This window comes from Ursus maritimus, unplaced genomic scaffold, assembly GCF_017311325.1.
Source record: "Ursus maritimus isolate PB19 unplaced genomic scaffold, ASM1731132v1 scaffold_12, whole genome shotgun sequence".
In the NCBI taxonomy this organism is placed as follows: domain Eukaryota; kingdom Metazoa; phylum Chordata; class Mammalia; order Carnivora; family Ursidae; genus Ursus; species Ursus maritimus.
This window is the reverse complement of record NW_024423564.1, coordinates 49,261,991-49,285,746: the sequence shown is the minus strand read 5'-3', so window position 1 is coordinate 49,285,746 and position 23,756 is coordinate 49,261,991. Positions and strand designations below refer to the sequence as shown.

The 23,756-nt window shown below is 37.9% G+C and overlaps 1 protein-coding gene and 1 pseudogene across 1 annotated transcript in view; one reads left to right on the top strand and one right to left on the bottom strand.

Moving 5' to 3' along the window:
* The window catches only part of IL23R (interleukin 23 receptor), a 57,281-nt gene that overhangs the window by 10,724 nt on the left and 22,801 nt on the right, over positions 1-23,756 (top strand). The window contains exons 5-7 of the mRNA XM_008690741.2: positions 12,129-12,289; positions 16,790-16,935; positions 23,041-23,197. Of these exons, the coding sequence (XP_008688963.1) occupies positions 12,129-12,289; positions 16,790-16,935; positions 23,041-23,197 (464 nt within the window). The remainder of the gene's footprint in view (positions 1-12,128; positions 12,290-16,789; positions 16,936-23,040; positions 23,198-23,756) is intronic.
* Positions 6,670-7,644, bottom strand: LOC103663093 (annotated as a pseudogene).

Below are 23,756 nucleotides of genomic sequence, written 5' to 3'. Positions count from 1 at the left end.
CAATAGTGTAATTGAAGTATACATTTTTCTGTTTGTAACTCTCAAAAAAATCCCCAAACTACTTATTTTTTAAAAAGCATTTATGGGGCCCTTACTATTTGCCAAGCATTTGGCCAAAAGCTTTATATGTGCTACTTCATTTAATCCCTTATACAGCCTTGTGAGGTACATAGGATTATTTTTCTGATTTTTGTAGACAAGGTGACTGATGCTCGGTGGGGTTAGGTGATACATCAGGGCCACACAGCTACAGAGAGGGAGAGGTGGGATTTGAAATGGCCTGACTGCCTTCTTCCCAATCTCGTTACCTTCTGCTGACATGGTTTAATAGTTATAGTAAAAGAGAATAATCTTCCAATCTCTCTCTCTCTCTCTCTCTCTCTCTCTCTCTCCACCTATGATGTACTCAGAATAACTGTGATTAAGTGAAACATAAAAAGTAACACCTCTTCATTCAAGAAATTCTGTGTAGAAACTGGGCAGATTTTATGAATACATTGCTAAGCCTGCAGTTACCAGCTACATGCCACGGGCAAGGCGCTCACACCTTTCATTCTAAGCAGGGGTTAGACAGAGGCAAGGTCAGGTATCAAAGAGATGATGGAAACATGGAAATTAGGCATAGGTCATGTTGTCAGGTGCACTACATCTTCAATCCTCAGCTCTACCTTGTGAAGTAACTATTATTACTGTCCCCGTCTTAACACTACTCATATTACCTCTCCAAAGTCACTTAGCTAAGATGGTAAGGGAGCCAGGGTTCTAACACAGGTCTGAGACTTAACCACTTACCTTTTGTCTCTAGGGTAAAGTAGTCCTTTCCAGATGAAAAGAGGATAAGAAAACTTAAGAGTCTCCTTGTAAGGTCAACTTTAGGAATTAAAATGAAGGCAGTATGGGAGCAACCCCCACAGTGCAATCTCACAGAAAAGCTAGATAGTGCCTGATTGACAGAGAAAGCATAGTGCCTTGAGGATTTTTGCTATCTCCTGGGACTCTTACTACCGCCTGGGCCCAACTGCTCTTTGTTGGTTGGTTATTTTTCTTCTTTTTAATATAACAGCTTTATAGAGTATAATTCACATACTATACAATTCACTTTATTTAAAGTATAGCATTCAATGATTTTAGTATATTCACAGAGTTGTGCAACCATCACCACAATTTTAGAACATTTTCTTATGCCAAAAGTAAACTGTATCCATTGGTAGTCACCCCATTTCCCTCAACTTTCCCATCCTGAGGCATCCTCTGGGGATTTGCCTACTCTGGATACTTCATATAAAAAGAGTCATACAATACGTGGTCTTTTGTGACTGGCTCTTTACTTAGCACGGAGATTTCAAGGTTCATTCATGGTCTAGCATGTATAAGTACTGCATCCCTTTTTATGGCCAAATAATGCATGAATATATCACATTTACTTTATCCATTCGTTAGTTGATGGACATTTGGGCTGTTTCCACTTCATGGCTATTATGAGTAATGCTTCTGAGATATTCACGTACAAGATTTTCGGTAGACACAGGTTTTCATTTCTCTTGGGCATATACTTAGGAATAGAATTGCTGGGTCATATGTTAATTCTGTTTAGCCTTTTGAGGAACTGCCATACTGTTTTCTAAAACAATGCACTATTTTACATTCCCACTAGGAGTATATGAAGATTCCAACTTCTCCACATTCTTGCCAATACTTATTATTATCTTACTGGTTATTGCCAACCTAGTGGGTATGAGTTAATTCTTTCAGGTCCCACTTACTTGCCTTCTCAGGTTCCTGACAATAAAATTGCATTATAAATTTGGAACAAGCATGCCACAATTTGAAAAGATATATTTGTTGAACAAAAACTTGCCAACCGTCACCTAATTTCCTATTTAGTATCATAAAAAAATGTCCTCCAAATATTTTGACTATTTATTATAGATTTTTCTTAAAATCCATTAATGCATTCAGTTACATATATTTAAATCACTTACACATGGCTTTTTTGAGAAACACATCTAGCTTATAAAGTGAGAAATACCTGTAGTAGTTACAAGTATTGAGATTGTTCTCAGTACTCAAAAAGTCACCTTGAAAGTATTAAGAATACATTTATTAAAAGAGCATGCTTTCAGAACTATCCATTGGAAAGAACAGGCGGGGGGGGGGTGTGTGTGTCAAGTTTTACTTTTGATTTCAGTTCTGAGATTTATCAGTTAGGTATCTTTTATGATGCAAATATCAGAAAACCTAAGTGCAGTGACTTAAACACATGGGGCTTTACTTATATCAGAAGCCATAGTGGTAGGAATTACAGAGCTGGCATCATTACTCACTGATATCCCAAAGGCTTTTTCTACCTTTCTCCTCTACGAGCTTCAGTGTGTTGGCCTAAATCCTCAGAAGCTGCACCTGTAGGCTTCTCATTTGAGTCCCAGACAGGAAAAGCGGTGAAGGAAAAAGAACGTCCCCCCACGGACTTCCACTGGCACTTCATTGGCCAGAACTGGGTTACATGTCTCCTCTATCTGATGGGAAGCTAGGAGAAGGGCATTGTTGATAGAATCTAGCACTGTCATCTAACAGTAGCTGCCATAATTTCTAGCTGTGTGTTCTTGGAAAAGTTATTTAGCTTTGCCAAGCCGTAGCTTTCTGTGAAATGAAGATAACCATACTGGGTGTTCCAAAGTTTATAAGAACACGAACTATAAAAAATGACTTGCAAATCGGAAACGCTTAAAAACAGCAACAAAAAGGCAGAGTATTATGGCAACACTCAGGGCCAACATCCTAGGCTTGTTTGATTTGTTCTTACATCAAAACCTGACTGATTTGGGTGAGGAGATTAACATAAGGCCATTAAATAATGACCATTTGCAGGATATTATAAACAATAATTTTACGTACATTATTTTCAAGTAACAGTAATTTTAAGCAGATGAATATCTAGAAAGAGATGTTTAAATGCACTCTGAAAGTAAGACTTTCCTGGGAAAAAATAAGAAAGACTAATTTTTTAGCTGTTGTGTGTATGTCAATAGTAAACTCATTCATTTAGACTAGGAATGTAAACTCAATATGGGCAAGAATTTTTGTTTCGTTCACTGCTGTACCACTTGAGCCTAGAATGGTGCCTGGTGCATTGTAACTGCTCAATTAATATTTATTGAGTGATTATTCTGATAAGTAGAAATAGACATTTCCTGCATTCTCCCTTCAGTCTAGTTAAATAATAATAATACAAAGTCTTACCTATTGGAAAAATTTTCACCATATTTTCTGAAATCCTATTAGAAAAATTTTCACCATATTTTCTGAAATCTAAATAACAGTCAAACTCAGACAAACCTAACCCATATTCTGAATTAAGTCCAGATTAATGGAATTTTGTCATATTTTTAAAAGGACCTAAAAGATGTGAAGGATTAGCATAAAAATGAATATTCTCCTGCAACAAATTCAAAGAATGAGCTCCTATAAGCACAAATTGGAAAAGGGAATAAACATCTGTTCATCTTACAATTAATTAAAAACACACCAATGAGTTGAAAAAATTAGAGAAAAGAAAGTTAATTTTTCTAACTATCAAAAAAGTCTTTCCCCCCAGGGAAAAGTTTGTGGTTGGGGTAGTTTAAAAAGGGTATTCTAGATCCTTGGTTCTTAGGGTATTTTCCACTTTGGCAGACAGGTAGAGAGATCAGCATTTGCAAGGTTTCACTTCCAACCCATGCGGTTCTGTTTTCCAGTGAAATATAGGAAAGGTGTTTTACCTCAGTCCACCCACTTGTTCCACTAGGGGCAGAAATGCATTCCCTCTGTTGCAGCCTATGGGTCATCAGGGCTTCCCTTCTGGTGTTGGGTTGAAGTTGTGAAATAGAGGAATTCTATCTGTGTTGCTTCAAGAGCTTCCTTTCCCCCTAGTATCTTTGTGGTGATCCCACCAGCAGAGCTGCATGGCCATTCACATACCCTCCTCTACCCCTCTGTATTTTGCTATATATATCAATAAGTGATGCTAGGAGAAACCAAAGAAGAAGAAATTCTGCTAATAAACATCTACCTGCTATTGTCTATTGCCCTCAACAGCTTCATGTAAATATGTTCTTTCTTTACCTTGGAAACTCTTGCAATGTCTGTTGCAGTGTCTTCTACTCAATAAATACTTGTTGAATAAAAATGAATGCATGATGGCCCTTCATTCTATTCCATTCAAGCCAATTTAGCAAATATTTATTTAGCATTTTGTGCCTTCTTGTTACTACATTAAACTCTAGAGATTTTTTTGTAGGTAAGCACCACCTCTGTGATGACAAGGTCATAAACTTTTCAGAATAACACCAATGATGGAATTTTCAGGCACTATGAAAGACCAGTAGGACAATTATTTTTAGGTGAGATATCATTTTAGACCCCCTAGGGCCAATTGCCTATTCTGTCCATTCATAAGGCCTGCTTGTTTTTGCCATTTCTTCTCCTCCTCCATATGCATATTCCTAATAGCCAGAAAGAGTTCTTAGACATGATTTCAAATATTTTTAAGGCTGTGATGTTATATTTCAGTAATTCTTCTAGGACTTAATAAGCAGTTCATATTTTTAAATCCATTTCCTCACTGATTCTGCACCTGTACTAAGAAAGCTAATTCTGGCTGGAGACAAACACAAACTTACTGACTGATGGGACTTTATATTCATGACCATTAATCGCAATGGGGCCCAGAAAGCCACCCAGTATCCTGCTACCTATCACTGGCCAAGTCATTCCTTCACTAAGCCAATAATTACTTCTTACTTTTTCTCTCATTTCTGGTCTCCAATGTCTTTTCTCCCTCCTCATTCTCTATTGATGATCTGTTTTCTAATTTCCCTGAGAAAATAGGTGCAATGAGAAATACCATAAGCCTCCCCCATCTACTGAAGCACTGACATCTGTACCCATACATTTGGTCTTCCTTTCTACTACTGTGAATAACTACAGTTGCCCTGAGGCTAACTCCCCACTTCATGTGCTAGATCTTACTCCTCCTGTCTCCTGAACGATATTGCTCCAACAATTTTCCTCTCTTTTTTCTGCATGATCAATCACCTTTTCTATCTTTACTGGATCATTCCCATCAGCTTTCAAACAAGCTGCAGCATCTGCCCTCTTGAAAAATGCAGAATCCCTTGGTCCTTCCTCTCTCCACTACCCTATTTCTCTGCTCCTATGGCAAAACTCAGAGTTGTCTGTACCTTCAGTCTCTTACTTCCTCTCTCATCTTTTCTTTAATCCCATTTAGTAAAATTTTTGCTGTGCACTGAGACAGGTCTTATCAATGTCACTGACAACTTCCCCATTAGCAAACCCAGGGGTTTCTTTGCAGTCCTTATATTCCTTTTCAGGAGCATTTAATTAAGCTTTTCACTTCCTTCTTTTGGCTGGGAGGACACCCCTCCCTTTTGATTCTCCTCCTTCCTTACTGGATGCTTTTTCCTCAGATCCTCACTGATGCCTCTTCATTTCCAGTAAAGCAATAGGTCCCCATACCTTTATTCCTAGGATCTCCTTTTATCTCTATCTATACTCATTACCTAAAAGACATGACGCAAATTTATAGTGTAAAACTTCCTAATTTATCTACCTCAAGTCTAGGCAGCCCCCTTTCCACAGCTATCATGTTAGATATTAACATCTTATTCAGCACTCTCTCTTAGACATCCAAAAGATATCTCACAGCTAACATGTTCAAAACCAAACACCCTGTTTCCTTTACCCACACTGCATTCCCCTATCAGTAAACGGCAACTCCATCTTCATATTATTTAGGTCAACATCACTGGAGTCCTCTTAGATTCCTGCATAACATGCTGTTAACAAAATTAATCAGCAAAACCTATTGTATTTGACCTCTTCTCACTACCCACTTTGCAGTCCTGAGACAAACCATAGCATCTCTCATCTGGGTTAGTAAAAAAACTTCTTAACTGGTGCCCTAACTTCCTAAGTGGTACCCTAGCCTCCACTTTTGCCCTCCTACAGTTATTATTATATACAAGTAGCCAGAGTAATTCTTTTCACATGCGCCTCAGATCATGTCATTCCTCTGCTCAAAACCTCCCATTTCACTCACAGATCAAAGCCAGAGTCCTTCAATGGCTCTGTATGACCTTGTAGTAACTTCAAAATCTCTCCCTCCTCCAGATTCTCTGATCGCATCTTTAATGCCTTTCTATCGGCCTCACCTATACCAAACATCACTGATGTCTTTGCTGTTCTTTGAACAGGACAAGCAAGATTCTGCCTCAGGGTCTTTGCATATCTCTAGAATGCTGTTTTTCCAGAGTGGAGGAAAGTCACCTTCTTAGACAGGCCTTTCTCATTTCATCTTCCTTAAAAAAAAAAAAAAAAAAAAATCCCCACTTCTACTTCTAGCCCTTCCTAACTCCTTTTTGCTTTATTTTTCTTCTAAACATTAATCACCACATGGTATGTTATATATTTATTTGTTTCCACCAGAATGTGTGCTCCATGAAGGTTGGGACTTTATCTGTTTTGTTTTGTTTTTCAAGCATAAACTGCCTCACAAGGGGAATTTTATTGATGGTACTAGTTTATTTCCCTCTTAAAAGACCAACTGCAACCAAATGAAGTAAACATAACCTCAAGATTTTATTGTCTTCATAATATAACAAAAATTGAAGCTTAGAACTGGATCAATTGACCCTTTCTCTTCTTATGTCCTCCAAGTTCAAAATGCTTGCGTCTCTTAAGAGCTAGCATTCTCTTAGATCTGCAGTTGGGCTCAACATAGTCAAGGCTCAGCACAATTTCTTTGTAGTTAGCCTTTTTCCAGAAAATTGACTTAGTCTGCCCATCATAGCCACTCTATTTCCTGTCATAATGCTGCTTTCTGTGGGCATAAAGAGAATCTTTGCCTTTCTTGTACTGTGTCACTTTGTGGGATTGATGCTTGCCACACTTCTTGCAGAAAGTCCAGTGAGTTTTAGGAACGTTCACTATGTTTGCGAGAGCGCTATGGGCTTGGAAAGAAAGAGCATGACTTAAATCTGTTTTGTCCATTGTTGTATTCCCAGTGTTTAAAGGAGTGCTTGGACCATAGTGGATGTTAAATAAATATTTGTTGAACGAGTGGCTAAATAAATGGAAAGCACTATTCACCATTATCACCATAAATTAGCAGTGTTTATTAAAAATCTATTAAATACAACTAGGGCGAGGTGCATGGGAAATTTCAGAGACATATAAATCATGCTGACACCCTTCAACAAATAATCCATTATGTATTAATAAGCACCCCGAAACCAGAAATAAAAAAAAAGAAATTTGAAAACTTTGTAATACACAGTTTTATGTAAAAATAGCCCCCAAATTATAATCACTCATTCATTATTACTGGTTCTTCATCTGAAACAATGCTTGTGACCTAGGTGCTACTATGAAGTTAGACTTTGAAAGCAGAATTAAATTACTTAATAACTATGGCCAATGTTGGTTTAAGAATATATTTCCATTTTGACTGTGGTCTCATTGTAAAAGATAAAAGCATTAGCCACAAACCGATTAAGGACATGCATGTGGTTTTCTCTAACTGGAAAATACTCAGAGATGCCCTACTTGCTACTTACCCATATTTGCCATTTTCTTATTTTCACATTTGAAATCTTATTGAGCATGAGGTTAGCATACCTTAAAACAACCTCTCTGTAATTTATTTATATTCCGTCTTATTTCAAACGAAATATAAGGGAACTAGGCAAATACCTGAATTTAATGGAATGATTTGACTTCAGACACAAGTAACATAAAAGAAATTTTACTTGTTGAAATATAGAAACTTTAAAGGTTTCATTTGTATTCTTTAGAATGTGTAAAAGTCTTGTCATAAATACCTTTTAATTCATAATAAAAATTGCGTGTTTAATAAGCTCTTTATAGTGTGTGAAGCCACCTGCTCCATGCTTCCTTATCTCACTCACTTTTCTTACTTACTCATGATCACAACGATGTTATTCTTTCTGTTGTACAGATGAGTAAACTGAAGTACACAGGTTAAGTAACTGGCTCCAAGTCGCACATTTTATCGAGTGGCAGAGCTGGGATTTGAACCTAGGTTTTTTTCCTAAAACCCAAGTCCTCTGCTTTTCATCACTATGACATGTCCTTGTCCTCTCCTGGTGTTCACAGCGATCTCCCTGTGACTGAGAGGAAAGAGGCAGCACCGGAAAATACGCGCTGAGGGTTAAAAACCTGAGCTGAACTAGAGTAGTTGCTGCCACCTGCATTCCATGTAGACCCCTCACCGCTATCAAGGTATCCCTGTCAGCCTTAGAGAGATTCTTTGGTTGCCTGCTGAGATTATCCTGCTCTGGTGGTGGCGACAAGTTTAAAATACAGATATATAATTTCTGTAGTATTTTGATTCATAAATGCATTTATTGCTTGGTAGAGTAAGGCTGGTTCCTCTTTTCTTCCCTGGAGTTCTGTGTCTCAGAAAGCACACCACTCTGGATTCTAACACATCATAGTGGCTGGCAAGTTATACTCCTGGCTGGGATATTGTGGGGCTGGAGAAATTTGGGGAGTTGTTGAATAGACCCATAGTAGTAATAAGACCTGAAGTGCAGCTGCAGAGATGAAATGATGGTGATTTTTAAACTCTTCCTTCCCCACAAATCCTATCAAGTCAGTCCCCCAGGACAGAAAAAAGTTGATGGTACTAGATAAAGAAACCAAGAGTGTTTGCCTCAGCAGCACAAATACTACACTAGGGACAGTACAGAGAAAATGAATGTGACCCCGAACCAAAGAAGACATACAGATTTGTGAAGCATTACTGTTTGTTAAATATAAGAATATAGGGTACTTGTCTTTCCATCTTTGTTCAAATTCCAGGGTTATTTCCCTCCAAATTAGTAGGTCTATATTGTTAGGTTTCACAATGTAATACAATTAATGTAGGAATCTACAAGTAATATACCAAACAGATAACACAGAGCTAAGGCTTAGACCATGGCCACAGCTATCGAAACATGGACAAAAGATAAGAAAATAATAGTTCAAGAAATGCTTCACCTTCTTTGGTTGGTTCTTAAGTGATGGAGAAAAAGTTGTTAAAAATAGCAAACTGAGGACATCAGAAAGGCAGCATGATGTTGACAACAATGGAGAAATGCGCAAGAAGTGCTGATGGGCATGCAAAGACAATTCATTTGTAAATATGCTACAGTTCTGGTCTCAGGCAGATATTCAAGTGCAACTCCCAGTGAGAGTGCAGATACTCAGTAGCGGTATGTTTGGAATGTTTTGTCCATTGTTGTGATTGAAACCAGGAAGGTGAGTGAGCTGAGAGGAAAAGGCAAGCACCAAGAGCTGACCTGACCCTCACTGTGGTGGGGTTAGAGGAGTAAGGAGGGCAACCCAAGTGGAGGGTTGAAGGAGGAAAGACATCACTAAGCTGGTATGAGAAAAAGATGTAGGCTTTCTCACCCAGAAGACAGGGTCTGGGTAGCCAAGGAAAGTAAGACTTGCAAGTTATCAAGCGGGTCAGATGCTACAAGAGGATTCAAAGGACTTCACCTTGGAAAAGACACCATTTTAGAAGAGTAGTTTCATGGGAAAAGTGAAGGCAGAAATCACAACAAAAAGCTTAAAGAACAAGTGGAAATGGTAATTTGGATGTAGTTACCAGGGATGCACAAAATCTGACTGAGAAGCTTAAAAAAAGGAAATAAAAAGAGTTGGTAGTTCAAAGGGTTCGAGAAATACAAACTTCGTGAAGTCTAGTGAAAACCACTTTCATGTTATGAATGGATCTGTCTATAGATAATGGTGTGTAAGAGTCTGAGGTGGCTCAGTATTTATCTCTGCAGATTTTCCTCATGCATTCTAAACCAACTGAGAGAAATTACAAGCCAATAGGTGAAAATAGAAATATAAAAATGGTTATGTTTAAATATTTTAAAACATATATTTAAATAATTAAAAATTTAAAATATTTTATAGTATTTATTACTGATAAAGCTTGTTAATGGAGAGCATGGCTTTGGTATTTGGCAACAGTACATTTTCTAATACTGATCTTCCCAGAATAAACAGATTTACTGCCCTTGCCCTCAACCACAGCCAGTATTAGGCAGCTGCACATCCCCACTCAGGGACCAACTCCTCTAAATCTTACAGCTTATTGGAAAAGACCAGAAAAGGTAATTTCTGTGGTCTTCTGACTCCCAAGGGAAAACAGGAGAGAGGAAGGGACTGAGGTGCACAGTCCAGTTCTTTGTAAACAGAATCATGCCCACCTTCAAGAAGAATGAGGGAGGGAAGAACAAGACAGAACAGGGGAGGTTTGAGGACAGTTTCTCCTCACAGAAACCAGAAAAGGAGGGAAGAAACATTTCCCAATATTCCCCTCACCGCTACCACCAACCTCTACCCCCTAAAAATACTGTGGAGTAGAAACTTTTAAGACTGATTGATTAAGTAATCTTTCCACCCAACATGGGGCTCCAACTCGAGACCCCCAGATCAAGAGTCGCATGCTCTATCGACTGAGCCAGCCAGGTGTCCCAGAAATTTTTAACAGATATAACCGAGAGGCTCAAACTTGCTAACCAAAGCTAACGGAAATGAGTAAAATTTAAAATTTTAGCCTTAACAAGTAACATTTGAAATTTCACTAAGTTAAATTGGCGGATTAGAGATCCTCGCTCATTCAATTATAAAAACTTGGATAGGGGCACCTGGGTGGCTCAGTCGTTAAGCGTCTGCCTTTAGCTCAGGGCGTGATCCCGGCGTTCTCGGATGGAGCCCCACATCAGGCTCCTCCGCTGGAAGCTTGCTTCTTCCTCTCCCACTCCCCCTGCTTGTGTTCCCTCTCTCACTGGCTGTCTCTCTCTGTCAAATAAAAATAAAAAATTAAAAATTAAAAAAATTAAAAAAAAATAAAAACTTGGATAAACATAATTTGAAGTGATAATTTAGTAGCTCTGTCACTCCAAACTGTGCTTCCCCCCTCTATCTTTTCCATCCTCTTTGGCAGCAAAGGACTTCCTTTTCCCTTACCTAATCAGCTGCCAGATCCTGTCAGTTCTTGTTCCAAAGTCCACAGGAAGTCTTTTCCATCTTGTCTGCTCTACTTGGAGTTACTTCTTACCCATTCATGCTCCAGAGAATGAACTTGTTGAACTTTCTTGAAAATAGCATGCTACTTCATTTATTTGTTTTAAAACATGGTGGGGCTTTTTAGTTATTGTTGTTTGTTTTTTGTTTTTGTTTTTTTTCCCCTGGAAGTTTGGTCTTTCTCTACGCCATCCAGATCTCTCACCCTATCCTGATCCTCTGAGCCCTTCTTACCCCTCACTCTACACCTGGTAGAAAGGTCTGACTCAAAGCCCTTGTACTGAGCTCCTATGCAGTACTCTTCCCAGAGGGTACTCATTTATTTCAAGCTCTGTCTAGAGTTACCTTATCCAGTAGGCAGAGTGGGCACAGTGCCCAGGGCTCATGATACTTTCAGGGGTCCATGGAAATGCTTAATTTCATTTAAAATCAGAAGAAAAGGGACACCTGGGTGGCTCAGTTGGTAAGCGGCTGCCTTCGGCTCAGGTCGTGATCCCAGGGTCCTGGGATTGAGCCCTACATCTTGCTCCTTGCTCAGCGGGGAGCCTGCTTCTCTCTCTGCCTGCCGCTCCCCCGCTTATGCTTGCTCTCCCCCAACCCTTGTGAAATAAATAGATAAAATCTCAAAAAAATAAAATAAAAAAAAAATCAGAAGAAAAAATAAACCATTAGGTCAAAGAAAATGTTTTAAGATGTAATATTAATGTATTTGCTTTTATATCAACAGTTGTAAAACATAATCTATATGAACATATATATGTATCTATACAAACATACACACACCCACACACATATATACTATTTTTTTCCTGATGGAAGAATGAGTCCATAAAGGCAAAAGGATTTAGGGCCCATGAAATCACAGTGTGGCCCTGAATAGTCTTGAATTTATTTTTAAAGATTTTCAAAATGAAATCAATTTTGTATTCTGAAAGAAGGCTAAAAAAGTAGCATCAAAAAACGGAGGAATAACTCATTCAAACCAAACATAACTAGTCATCATAATCCTTTTTTTTTTTAAGTTTAGAGACAGAAGAAGAGCAACAATATCTTTCTTCAAGTTATATTAACATCTCCACTGATTCATTGCAAAGTGGCAAGAAATATTTGGTGTGGGTCCAAGCGGCAAATGCATTGGGCATGGAGAACTCAAAACAACTGCAAATTAATCTGGATGATATAGGTAAAGAATGAGTATTAGTATGTCTTTACAACTAAATAACTCATTTGTGCTGATCTAGTCAAATGAAGTCTAGATCTGAAAGGAGTTCCCCTGAAGTTCCTGCAGGTCATGACATAGGAAACAAGAATCACCCATAATCGACCAGCCCAAGACACTCAAAGATAAGTACTGCTACCATTTTGTTGTATATTCTTCCAGTCTTACTTCTACATGGGTGCATGTGGTTTTATTTATTGAGAACTTTTCCTGTTCAAGCATTGTTCTAACAGCTAGGGAGAGTAAGATAAGCAAGGTATATGCTGCCCTAAATATCTTGCAATATACCAGGGAAGATGGAAAGAAACAAGGTTTATAATAAACTGTGATGAGTCTTATGTTATGAGAAGTACAGCACACTAAAGAATTGTACTGTATATATTATTTTGGAAGTTATGCTTTTTTTTGAAGTTTTACAAAAAACATAAAAAATGGTGAATTATATAGACATATCTGTTTTTACCAGCCAGATTTTACAAATGTTAACATGTTTTGGTTCAGATATTTTAGGCCTTGCCTTCTAAAATTTATAATATAGAATAAATACTTCTATTGATTTAATCTACAATATTATTTTTAATGAACATCTTTAGTTCCTTATTGTTGGAGATTTAGGCTGTTTTCAAATTTTCACCATTATAAACTATACTGCCATGAACAACCTTTTGGATAAATTTTTTCATAGTAGTTGCTTTCTTTTTCCTTTTTTTTTTTTTTAAGATTTTTTTTTTTTTTTAAGATTTTTTTTTTTTTTTAAGATTTTTTTTTTTTTTTAAGATTTTTTTTTTTTTTTAAGATTTTTTTTTTTTTTTAAGATTTTTTTTTTTTTTTAAGATTTTTTTTTTTTTTTAAGATTTTATTTATTTATATGAGAGAGGGAGAGAGTGCATGCTAGCATGGGGGGAGGGGCAGGGAGAGAGGGAGAAGCAGACTCCCCACTGAGCAGGGAGCCCAACGCAGCTCCATCCCAGGACCCTGAAATCATGACATGAGCCAAAGGCAAATGCTCAACCAACTGAGCCACCCAGGTGCCCCTCTTTTCTTTTTCCTTAAGATAAATTCCAAAAGGTAATTGCCCCTGAGCCTTTTACAGCTACATCTTAGTCCTAAAGCCAAATCCAGCCAAAGAGCACCAAGTGAATCACTCTCTATTTGGACATCCTAGTACCAATTATTTCTGTTTGTATTATTAAGGATGATTTCAGTTAAGCTCACAGTTATGGAGCACTTTCTTCAGTTTTAACTGCTTTTACATAAATTACTTCATTTCACCCCCACAACAACCCTGTTTTCTAGAAGAGACTGTAATTTCCATTTGAGGGAACCGAGGCTAGATGGTATAAAAAAATTTGAGACTGTGGAGCTAGGGAGCTCTAATTCCAATAGCTTCATCTTCTAACCTCAGTCTTCACTTAAAAGCATGCTATGTGTCTGACAACTTCCCTGCTGCTTAGTGATCTAGGGGATGGGACATCTTCTTTTGTGGTACAATATGGGTATCCTTTGGGGACCACTGGGTCTTTTATTGGAACTAATACCTCAACCTCTCAACTTCTGCCTCAACCAAACTCAACTATTCCAGCTAACAGGATTGGTCTAAAAGTCTGTCCTTATGCTCTGAATATTGGATTTGAAAACAAACACGACTGACTGTGATGACGTATTCTACCACGTATAGTTCTCTTGACCGTGGTGCACATGTGTTTGTAAATTTACAGTTTGAGGTAGGATGCCATAAAATGCCCTTTTCTTAAAACAGGTTGCCCCAGTGGATTAATGATGTTTAAAGGCTACCGTGTCCTATATAATTTTGGCAATATCATTTTTTAGAACTAAATTATTTGTACTAGTATTACTGCTATTATTATCATTGTGATCTTATGATCTAACATCATCACATCCATTTATTAAACACTTACAGTGTTCCAGACAATTAACACGCAAATCACACTTAATTCTGGAAACAATCATACATGATATTACTGTGCCCATTTTACAGATAAAGAGATAAAATAATTTGCTCAAGGTCCCACAGCTAGTAAGGAGGAGAGCCAGATTTCCCTGCAGACTTGCTGACTTGCAAAGAAGGTTAATCACCACCTCAACTCCCACAGAGGGAAAATCTTCTCTGGCCACCACCTCCAAATCTGACTTCTCATACTGTGAACCAAGGAGCCTCATGTTTGAGTTGGTATTTCACCTCCTTTTTTTTTTCCCCTAAATCTCAAAACAGACTCTTAGAAATTCAGGTAGAAAAACATAGCTTGACTGTGTAGTACGCTCCACCCAACAAAGCCACCAGATAATTGATGGATGAGCTGTACTCGTTTGTGACACTCTGAAGGATGAGACACTGCAAGTTAGATAAATGAACTGTTCTATGAAACTGGGGACAGAGGACTCTCCTGAGAACAAGTTTCACACAACAGCTATAGGATTGGGCTTTAATTAAGCTAGGGAAGCTGTGCTGAAAGGCAGGCCCAAGCTAATAGCACAGTAACACTGTCCGGAAGCGACCATGACAGGGATGCTTCAGCTTCTCCTGCAGAGAAATAAATGCCAGTGCAGAAAGTGCAGGGTCGGGACGCCTGGGTGGCTCAGTAGTTAAGCGTCTGCTTCGGCTCAGGGCGTGATCCCAGAGTTCTGGGATCGAGCCCCACGTCAGGCTCCTCCGATGAAGAAAGTGCAGGGTCTTCCAGCTGCCATCCTGAACGCCAACTCTCACATAGGTAAATATATGTTGTTGGGAAGATATCAAACGACTGCAAATCTGGTTCTTCATTTCAGTACAAATGAAACCTAAACACATGGCATCTACAATGGATTTGACAGTTTTTTAAAACCTAAGAAATGATGGGAACGTTTGAAACCTAAGCAATGAGAGCAAACATTCAACATTTGAGCCATTTAACAAAGTACATAGTCAAGTATTTATTATATAGCATGTTTATTTGAAAACTATGAGGTCATGCAAACCTAAAAGCTTAGCTTTCTATTGCATTGACCTGCCTGTGCTAAGACTTTATCTTAAACGTGACTTACTGTTCCATCTGCATTTCTCATAGGACTAAACAGACTTTTGCTTCCTCCCTGGAGTATTTCTTTCTGCAGAAGGGTCTCAGGAATGCTTGTGCTACTCTACCAATGGCAGGCCAGACTCAGAGATGAGAGAGAACAGTGGGTGGGTAATTTAGTCTGAGGGTGCTTAAATGGTCCCAAGTGGTCTCAGAGCCTTGGGAAACATTTCCCTGTCTATAAAAATCTGCAAATACTGATCCTTAATACAAGAAGCCTGCACTAGCAAAAGGAAATCAACTGTGGCATTCAGATGATAAAAGTTCAGTACAGTAAACTCTTTAATTAGACTGATTTTACTGCTACTTCCTTCCTATGTTAGCTTTAGCCTGAGGATTTTATTATAGGACTGTGCACAGTAGATCTTTAATTTTTATATTTCTCTATAAATCATATACCTGGGCATATAATTTTAGATAATAAATCATTAATAATAAAGCAATCATATTCCCAAAGAATACTTTATACACCTAGAATAAATGAAAAGGAAACTAATCCGTAGAGAATATTAAGCTATAATAATGGTCCTTGAAAACAAACATACAAGCTCTTCAGTTCATTAAATAATACATCTAACAAAGTCATAGGTTTTCATTGTTCTGTGGTGCACATAGGAGAAATGGGAAGTGCCAATGATTTCATTCTGTTCAGACAGAACAAATGTATAAGAATTAATACAGTTTAGAAATACCTAGATTCTAGTTACACCATTACTCCTAGTACAACAAAACAATAGTAACGTAACCCATCAGAATTTCAGTTTCCCTTTGAAAATTATTATCACAGAGCATGGCAATAATTTATAAAGTCTTAGAGTCTTACGAGACTTGCTTTGTTCAAATCACACTTTCAAGTACAGATTTATTTTAATAGATAAAAAAATAAGTTAGCAATAGATCTAATTATTCATATAAGTTTCCCTATGACACAAGAGAATAAAAATATTGTGAAAGGTCTCAATTTAACATCTTATCAAGTCAGAGTCTCTGAACTAAATTTAGAATGCAAAACATCATTTTTCCCTAAACAGATGCAGGAGGAAAGAGATATCTCCTTTATCTCTTTTTCAGTCTCTTTTGTTAATAAAGTTTAGAATTTCATTAGTTAGGATTATAAGGGAATTGGGGGTGGAGGAAAGGTGGACTATAAGAGTACCCCTTAAAAGAAATGGAAAATAGGTTGAATAGAATTTCACTTAACAGCAGCAGTTTTCTCCTACATAGTAGCTTATAAAAACAAGAAAAAAATTCATTAATTATTAATTAGATCATGAAATTGTTTTTTAGTATTTTGAGTTTTAACATGTCTATATATTGATGAAAAGATACTGATTTCTCTCAAGGCAAGTTTTAAACTGCTGAGTATTTATTTATTTATTTATTTATCTAGCGATACCTTCTGCATCCATCATTTCCAGGGCTGAGTTTATAAATACTACAATGCCCAAGACCATAATTCACTGGCATAGTCAAACAGCAATTAAAAATATTTCCTGTGAAATGAGATACAAGGCTACAACAAACCAAACATGGAAGGTAAGCTAATTTTCACTATTCTTTAGCACGTAAGTGACTGAAAGAAAAGCCAACCCACAGTGGACTTACGATGATCTATTTTTCATGTTTTTATCTGTGTGTCTGATACTCAAACCACTCTAGCTAGTTGGGGTCTTTTAAGTCATCTCTCTGCCCAACATGGGGCTTGAACTCATGGTCCCGAGATCAAGAGCTGCGTGCTCTACTGACAGCCATCCAGGTGCTCCTTAAACCACTCTGGTTTTTTTTTAAGGATTTTATTTATTTATTTATTTATTTGAGAGAGAGGAAGAGAAAGGGGGGGAGGGGCAGAGGGAGAGAGAATCTCAAGCAGACCCTGAGCTGAGTACGAGCCTAATTCGGGGCTAGATCCCACGACTCTGAGATCATGACCTGAGCCAAAACCAAGAGCCAAGGCTCAATCGGCTGAGCCACCCAGAGTCCCTAAACCACTCTAATTTTAATAATCATTACCATATGCTTCCAAACGGAGAGATGTTTCCTGAAAATGTCCTCCTACCTTTTTTAAGTTGCTAAACAGACAAATGTCCAGCTAAGAGGGATCTGTTTGGCTCCTTGTAATTCAGTGCCCCATAGGGTGAAATTTACATCAGTGAGGATATATAAAATGTAAGCATTCTATGCTGAAATTTAAAAGCATCTCTGGTAATAACTTCAAAAAAGAAGAACTTCAGATTCATGAGAGTCTCTTTTTAAATTAAAAGTGCAACTCAAAATGTAAGATTTGTTACTAATATAGGCCTCAGTCTTCTATGAGACTAAGGTAAAAAGTGAATGTCTAGACAAACTATCCTTAAATATCAGTGGTAAGTTACCAACCGACTTAGGAGAGGCATGGGTACAAGGTGCATTAATGCAATCACGTCACGTGACAGCACCTGGGAACGTTATAATAAAAACTAATTTGAACTATGGAAGAAGACTAGTCGGACGAAGGAAAATGTTCCGATTTTGGTGTATTTCGAAAGAAATGCCATTCTATTATTAAGTACAATAAACCGCTATTTAGTCACGCTAATTAAGGAGTGGACTTTCTGTCTGTTTAATTAAGAGTTATGTATCATGTTTGACTTGACCTGTTTTCAGGGAGTTAAATAAAATGATACGTATTTAACACTAATCTTTGGAGTCACACTAACCATCCGTTTTGCTGCAGAGCAATATGTTTAAAGATAAAAAGATGAAGGTAAAACTACACTGATTTCATGACATACTTTAAAGATTGTTCTTTAAAAATAAATCCCTGACATCAACTTGTTTATTTACCCCTGCTCATTCAAATCAGAAATGTGATAGGAACTTTACGGTTTACAGTACATTTAGATATAAGCCCATGTTCCACATCATTTGGTCAATTACCACGTGTGGATCCTGCGGGATTCATTGATGAAATAGTTACAGCATCTGTGTGCCCAGCAACCCTATGCTTCAAGTTTGGGACAAGCAGGATAAAAACAAACCACAATTCCACAGTCAATCCTCTTGCAAACGTGGAATTTAGGTAAATTTGAAAACAACCCAAATGAAATCCTCTGAATGTTAGATATTGAGTCAATAGCATTTTATTCTAATAGGACACCTGGGGCCTTTTGTTTAGTGTCATGATCATAGGATGATATTGATAATACAGAACTCCCTTATTTAGCATAATCAGGCGGAGATTATAGGCTCTGACAATGTTTAGAAAACAAAAAGTAATTACACTATCAGTATCTCTGAATAGGTTTTCAGAAACCAACTGTTTTCTGGTTGAAACTCTTGTTCTCTGCTCCCCCTGCTGGTGCTACTATGCCATTGTGAGACTTGGTAACTCAGAAGCAGGCTGAGGAGCTGAAAGAGTGTTTCTTATCTCATCTAATCCTCCTAACAGTCCTTTGGGACAGGTTAGTACCAGCTCCATTACAGCAATGAGGATGTAGAGCTTGAAAGACCTCAAGCCAGGTTTTTTCAAACTTACACTGTTAGTAACTAAATGCCTCTCACAGACCCTATGTCACTTTGGGCACCCCAAAAATATTTGGGAAATGAAAGAACAGGCTTCAGTCCAAAACCTGTATCCTATCCCTTCTACCATGCTTCCTCTAAATATAACCATTCACACAGAAAAACGTGAATTACCATTTCTATCCAGATGACCCAAGTCTAGTCAGTAAGAGCCAGAATGAAACTTTGACTTTTAACATTTGCTACCTTATCAATATCATCTGGGTCATGCATGAAGTGTTGTCTTTGCCTCCTGTAGGGAGACAGGCAGTCAGAGGCAAGAAGAGGAGACATAAAGGACTACAGATTTGATCTTCTACTTCACCTGTGTCTCCATCAGATACTACTTGAGGGAGGTTCTTTACTTCAAAGAGACAGGCAGCCATGCAGGAAAGCCATGTGGCTAAGAGGACAGGTTCCAGAATTTGAAGCTTGGTTCTGCCACTTTCTAGTTATGCAACCTTGGGCAAGTTCCTTATCTTCTCTGTGCTTCATTACGCCCATACCTAAAGTAGGAATAAGACAAACACCTACCTCATATGGTTGTGGGGACGATCAAATAATCTAAAGATGTTAGCCCAGAGTCTGGAATAGAGTTCAAGTTCGGTAATGCTGTTGTTACTCTTCATCTTAACCTCCAGGAGAGCCATGCAACAAGTCTGGTAGAGCAAAGGAAGCCCTCCTGAAAAATCAAAATTACTGAATTGAGGTTGCTTTTCATCCCCTTTTAACTAAGCTATAAAGACTTTGAGGTATTGAAGTGAACCAGCCAGTCCTTCAGGTGATCCTGCAGGGCTGACACCATAGGGAAAATATTTATCTACTTGTTGCTTATCTTCATGAACTATCTCCTTGGCACCTCAAACTTATGTTAAAAATTAAGCTCACAGTCTTCACCAGTAATCCTTGTTCACTTCTGTGTATCCCATCTCAGGAGCATTACCATGTTATATATCTGCCTACACTTCTATTTCCCCATCCTTTACCTGTAAGCCCCTGGAAGGCAGGCTGTTCCATAACCGCTTTTTGTATCTCCATTGATTTTTATAATGTGTAGTTCATGTAGATAACATTTGAAACATTAGCTATTAATATTATTGTTTGACTTTAATAAGTGCCCAACAGTAGTGACGGTAAGGCGGAGAAGTCTTTGCTGCACCTTCAAAGTAAGTGGATTAATGGTGACCCATTTCTCTAATTAAACTCGACTATGGTATTGGCAACCTTTTTCTTTTTAACATAACCTCAAGATTTTATTGTCTTCATAATAAAACAAAACGTGAAACTTAGAACTGGAACTTGGCCCTTCCTCCCAGTTCAAAATACTTGCATCCCTTGATCTCTTAGATCTGCTGTTGGGCTCAACACATTCAAGTCTCAGCACAATCTTCTTTGTACTCTTTAGACTTTTCCCAAAAAATCGGCTTCCTCTGCCCACCATCGCCACTCTATTTCCTGTCATAACACCACTTTCCCTGGGCCTGGAGAGAGTCCCTGCCCTTCTTATACTGTGTCACTTTGTGGGGTAGATGCTTGCTATACCTCTTACTGAAAATTCAATGGGTTTTAGAAACATTCACCATGTCTGCAAGAGCACTGTCAGCACGGAAAGTCGCAAAACTTTTTATTCAAGGGCCAGAGAGTAAACATTTTAGGCTTTGCAGGCCATAAGGTCTCTGATCCAACTCCTCGACTTTGCATTTATAGTGAGAAAGCAGCCATAGGCAATATACAAATGAATGCGCATTGTAAAATTTTAAGTTTGGAAATGGAAACATGAATTTCATATAATTTCCACGCATCACAGAATATTCTTTTGAGTTTTATACAGCCATTTAAAAATGTAAAAATGATTCGTAGTTCATGGAGCGCATAAAACCAAGCATTCATTTTTTTTCCCAGGTAAGGCCAATAGAACAGTACACAGAGAGTAAAGGGTCAAACCTTTGACCTTTGCATTTCAAAAGTATAAATGCTGGTGTAAGACAAAGACTTGGAAGAACTGTGATTAGTCACAGACATAGTTTCTCAGTCATCATCTCCTCCATCAAACACTAGGTAAAGATTAATTGGGCAGAGAGAGGAGGGAAGTTGGAGGGGTGGTGGAAGTTAGGAAGAGGAAACATAAGAGTTTAGATGGTGGTAGGTGCTTGAGAAGGGCCCCATCACCCTGGGCCTTGCCCCAGGTAGGAAGTTGGAGGAAGTGGGGATTAGAGAACTGCCTTACTAGGTCAGAGATTCTCCTTCCCTCCACCCAATGATACTCCCAGAAACTTAATGTAACCCTAAGAGAAGAGGGTACCTCAGATTGATGGAGAGTAAGTTTCTATGCCTCACCTCCAATCAGAATTGAGGCTTTAAATAGAAATTAACTGCTATAAAAACTAAAGTCATATTTCTTGCACTCGAGATCATACCCTCCACATAGGCACTCAATTACCCCTCTCGGTGTTCATTTTTGCCTCTGAAAATACCTTGAGGTATCATCTCGTGCTTACAAGACCCTAAGCAGTCACCTGGATTGCCTCATGGTAGAAATGAATCTGTTAACAGTTCTGTAAAATTCTTCCATTTTAGAATTCTGGCTGTACTTTAGTGTATTTCTCTTCTTCAAGGGGACTTATCTATAAATGTAATGGCAAGAGACATACTAGAGAATAACAACTCCCTTCCAAGAAAAGCAAATAGAAGCAGAGTGCATTTGAAAGTCAAACTTGGCTACAAGTAAAATCTTTCCTGGATCCCAGGAGACCCTAAATGCCTGCCCGTCATACTTTTTGGCAGAAAATTCCAGAGCCAAGGATGGAGACACAGCTTTTGGAAACTCTGAACGATACTTTAGATGGAGCATGACATCCCCAAAACTGATATTTTCATCATTTTTACATTTTCAATACACTGAAGGTTTTAAAGATTTATGTTAAGATTGGGTTTTCACAGAAGAATCCCTCAGTAGGTTTGAGAGTTGCTCTTTTTTTTTTTTTTTTTTAAATCTTGACAGTTTCAACTTTCTTTTTCATGAGTGTCTGGTAACTCTTTCCTCCTGGTTGTTGCCTAAGTGCATTTCTAGACATATTTTATGGTTACTTTCAATCGTGCTTCACTTTTTTTTTTCAGTGAATCCACTTATCACAACATACGGAAGTTATGTAAATGCCTTGGTTTCTCTCTCTCATTTGAACCAGCTTGTTAGGGGGTCATCTTTCATTATGTTTTATAGAAAGTCATAGTGCTCCAGAAAATGATTTGTAAGTTTAGACCTCAGCTATGTGCATGCTTATCTTCCACTGGGTTTTCATAGCTCAACATTCTTAAATGTTTTATTTTCTCTCTCACACACATATATAATAATACGCTTTATAAATCAGCAAAAGCCTACAATAAGGACCAATTTAACAGCTTAGTTTATGAATAATTATTTTCCAAAAGTCATTACTAGAGGGGCGCCTGGGTGGCACAGCGGTTGAGCGTCTGCCTTTGGCTCAGGGCGTGATCCCGGCATTATGGGATCGAATCCCACATCAGGCTCCTTGGCTCCTCCGCTATGAGCCTGCTTTTTCCTCTCCCACTCCCCCTGCTTGTGTTCCCTCTCTCACTGGCTGTCTCTATCTCTGTCGAATAAATAAACAAAATCTTTTAAAAAAAAAAGTCATCACTAGCAAGTGAAATTATTTCATCATCCATGAAGAATTATTGATGTAAATGTCCAACTGCAGAGAGAGTGAGAAAGAGAGATCGAAAGGGCAGGGTGGAAGAAAGTCTGGATTCAAACAATTGCTCTTAGGTCCTCCACTTCTATCCCATTAAAATCAGCTACTCCAAAATTAAGACTATATTACATTTTGGACTTAGCCTGAGATTTAAAAGCTTGAGAGCACTGTCGAACACAAAGCGATGTATATTTCACTTCTAATGTTAAATAACATGTATTTGACTATTTATGGTCATGTTTTATATAGACTGCCCTATTCTTTGTTTTCCCAGGGTCTAGAGGAGTGCCTGGAACATAGTAGGTCCTCCATACATTTCTGCCTAAATGCAATAATTGTTTGTTTTCAAAGCACACTGTATTGTTTCGTTGTTGTTATTCATTCATTTTAGGTTAAAAAATTTGATACCAATTTTACATATGAGCAACAGTCAGAATTCTACTTGGAGTCAAACACTAATTATATATTTCAAGTGAGATGCCAAGAAACAGGTAAAAAGTACTGGCAGCCCTGGAGTTCACCCTTTTCTCATAAAACAGCTGAAACAGGTGAGTGTATTTATATATTTAATCTCTTAGGCTGTTCTTTTGAATATATATATATATATTTTCTTCTTGACTTGTTTCAAAATTGACAAAACTATTGTCGGGCAGGTGGTTACTTTTAAATTGTCATTTTACTTTGATTTTGTTAAGGCTTACTACAATTTATGTAATGGTTCTCAAACATCCTTGGGCATAAAAACCAATTAAAACCACCTGGTATGCATGTTCATTGTCCCTGCTCCCAGAGGGACTGTGTCCATGGGTCTAAGGGAGTAGCTGTGGGGTCGCTCAAGAGTAAGTATTTCTTACAAGCATCCGGACTGACTGTGAGGCATATAATCATCTAAGACTTTGTTTTGAAAGACATTATTAAGAGTTACGTTAAACTCTTTAGGCCACTCTGACAAAATATATTCTCCTAAGAGAGACACAAATGAAATCATATCAATAAGTATTGATTACCTACTGTATGCAAAGTAATCAGAAAGTTAAGACACTTAAACATGGAATTATTTAATTCTTTTGTCAGCAAAATCTGGCTGATCTATTGTTTATCTTTAGA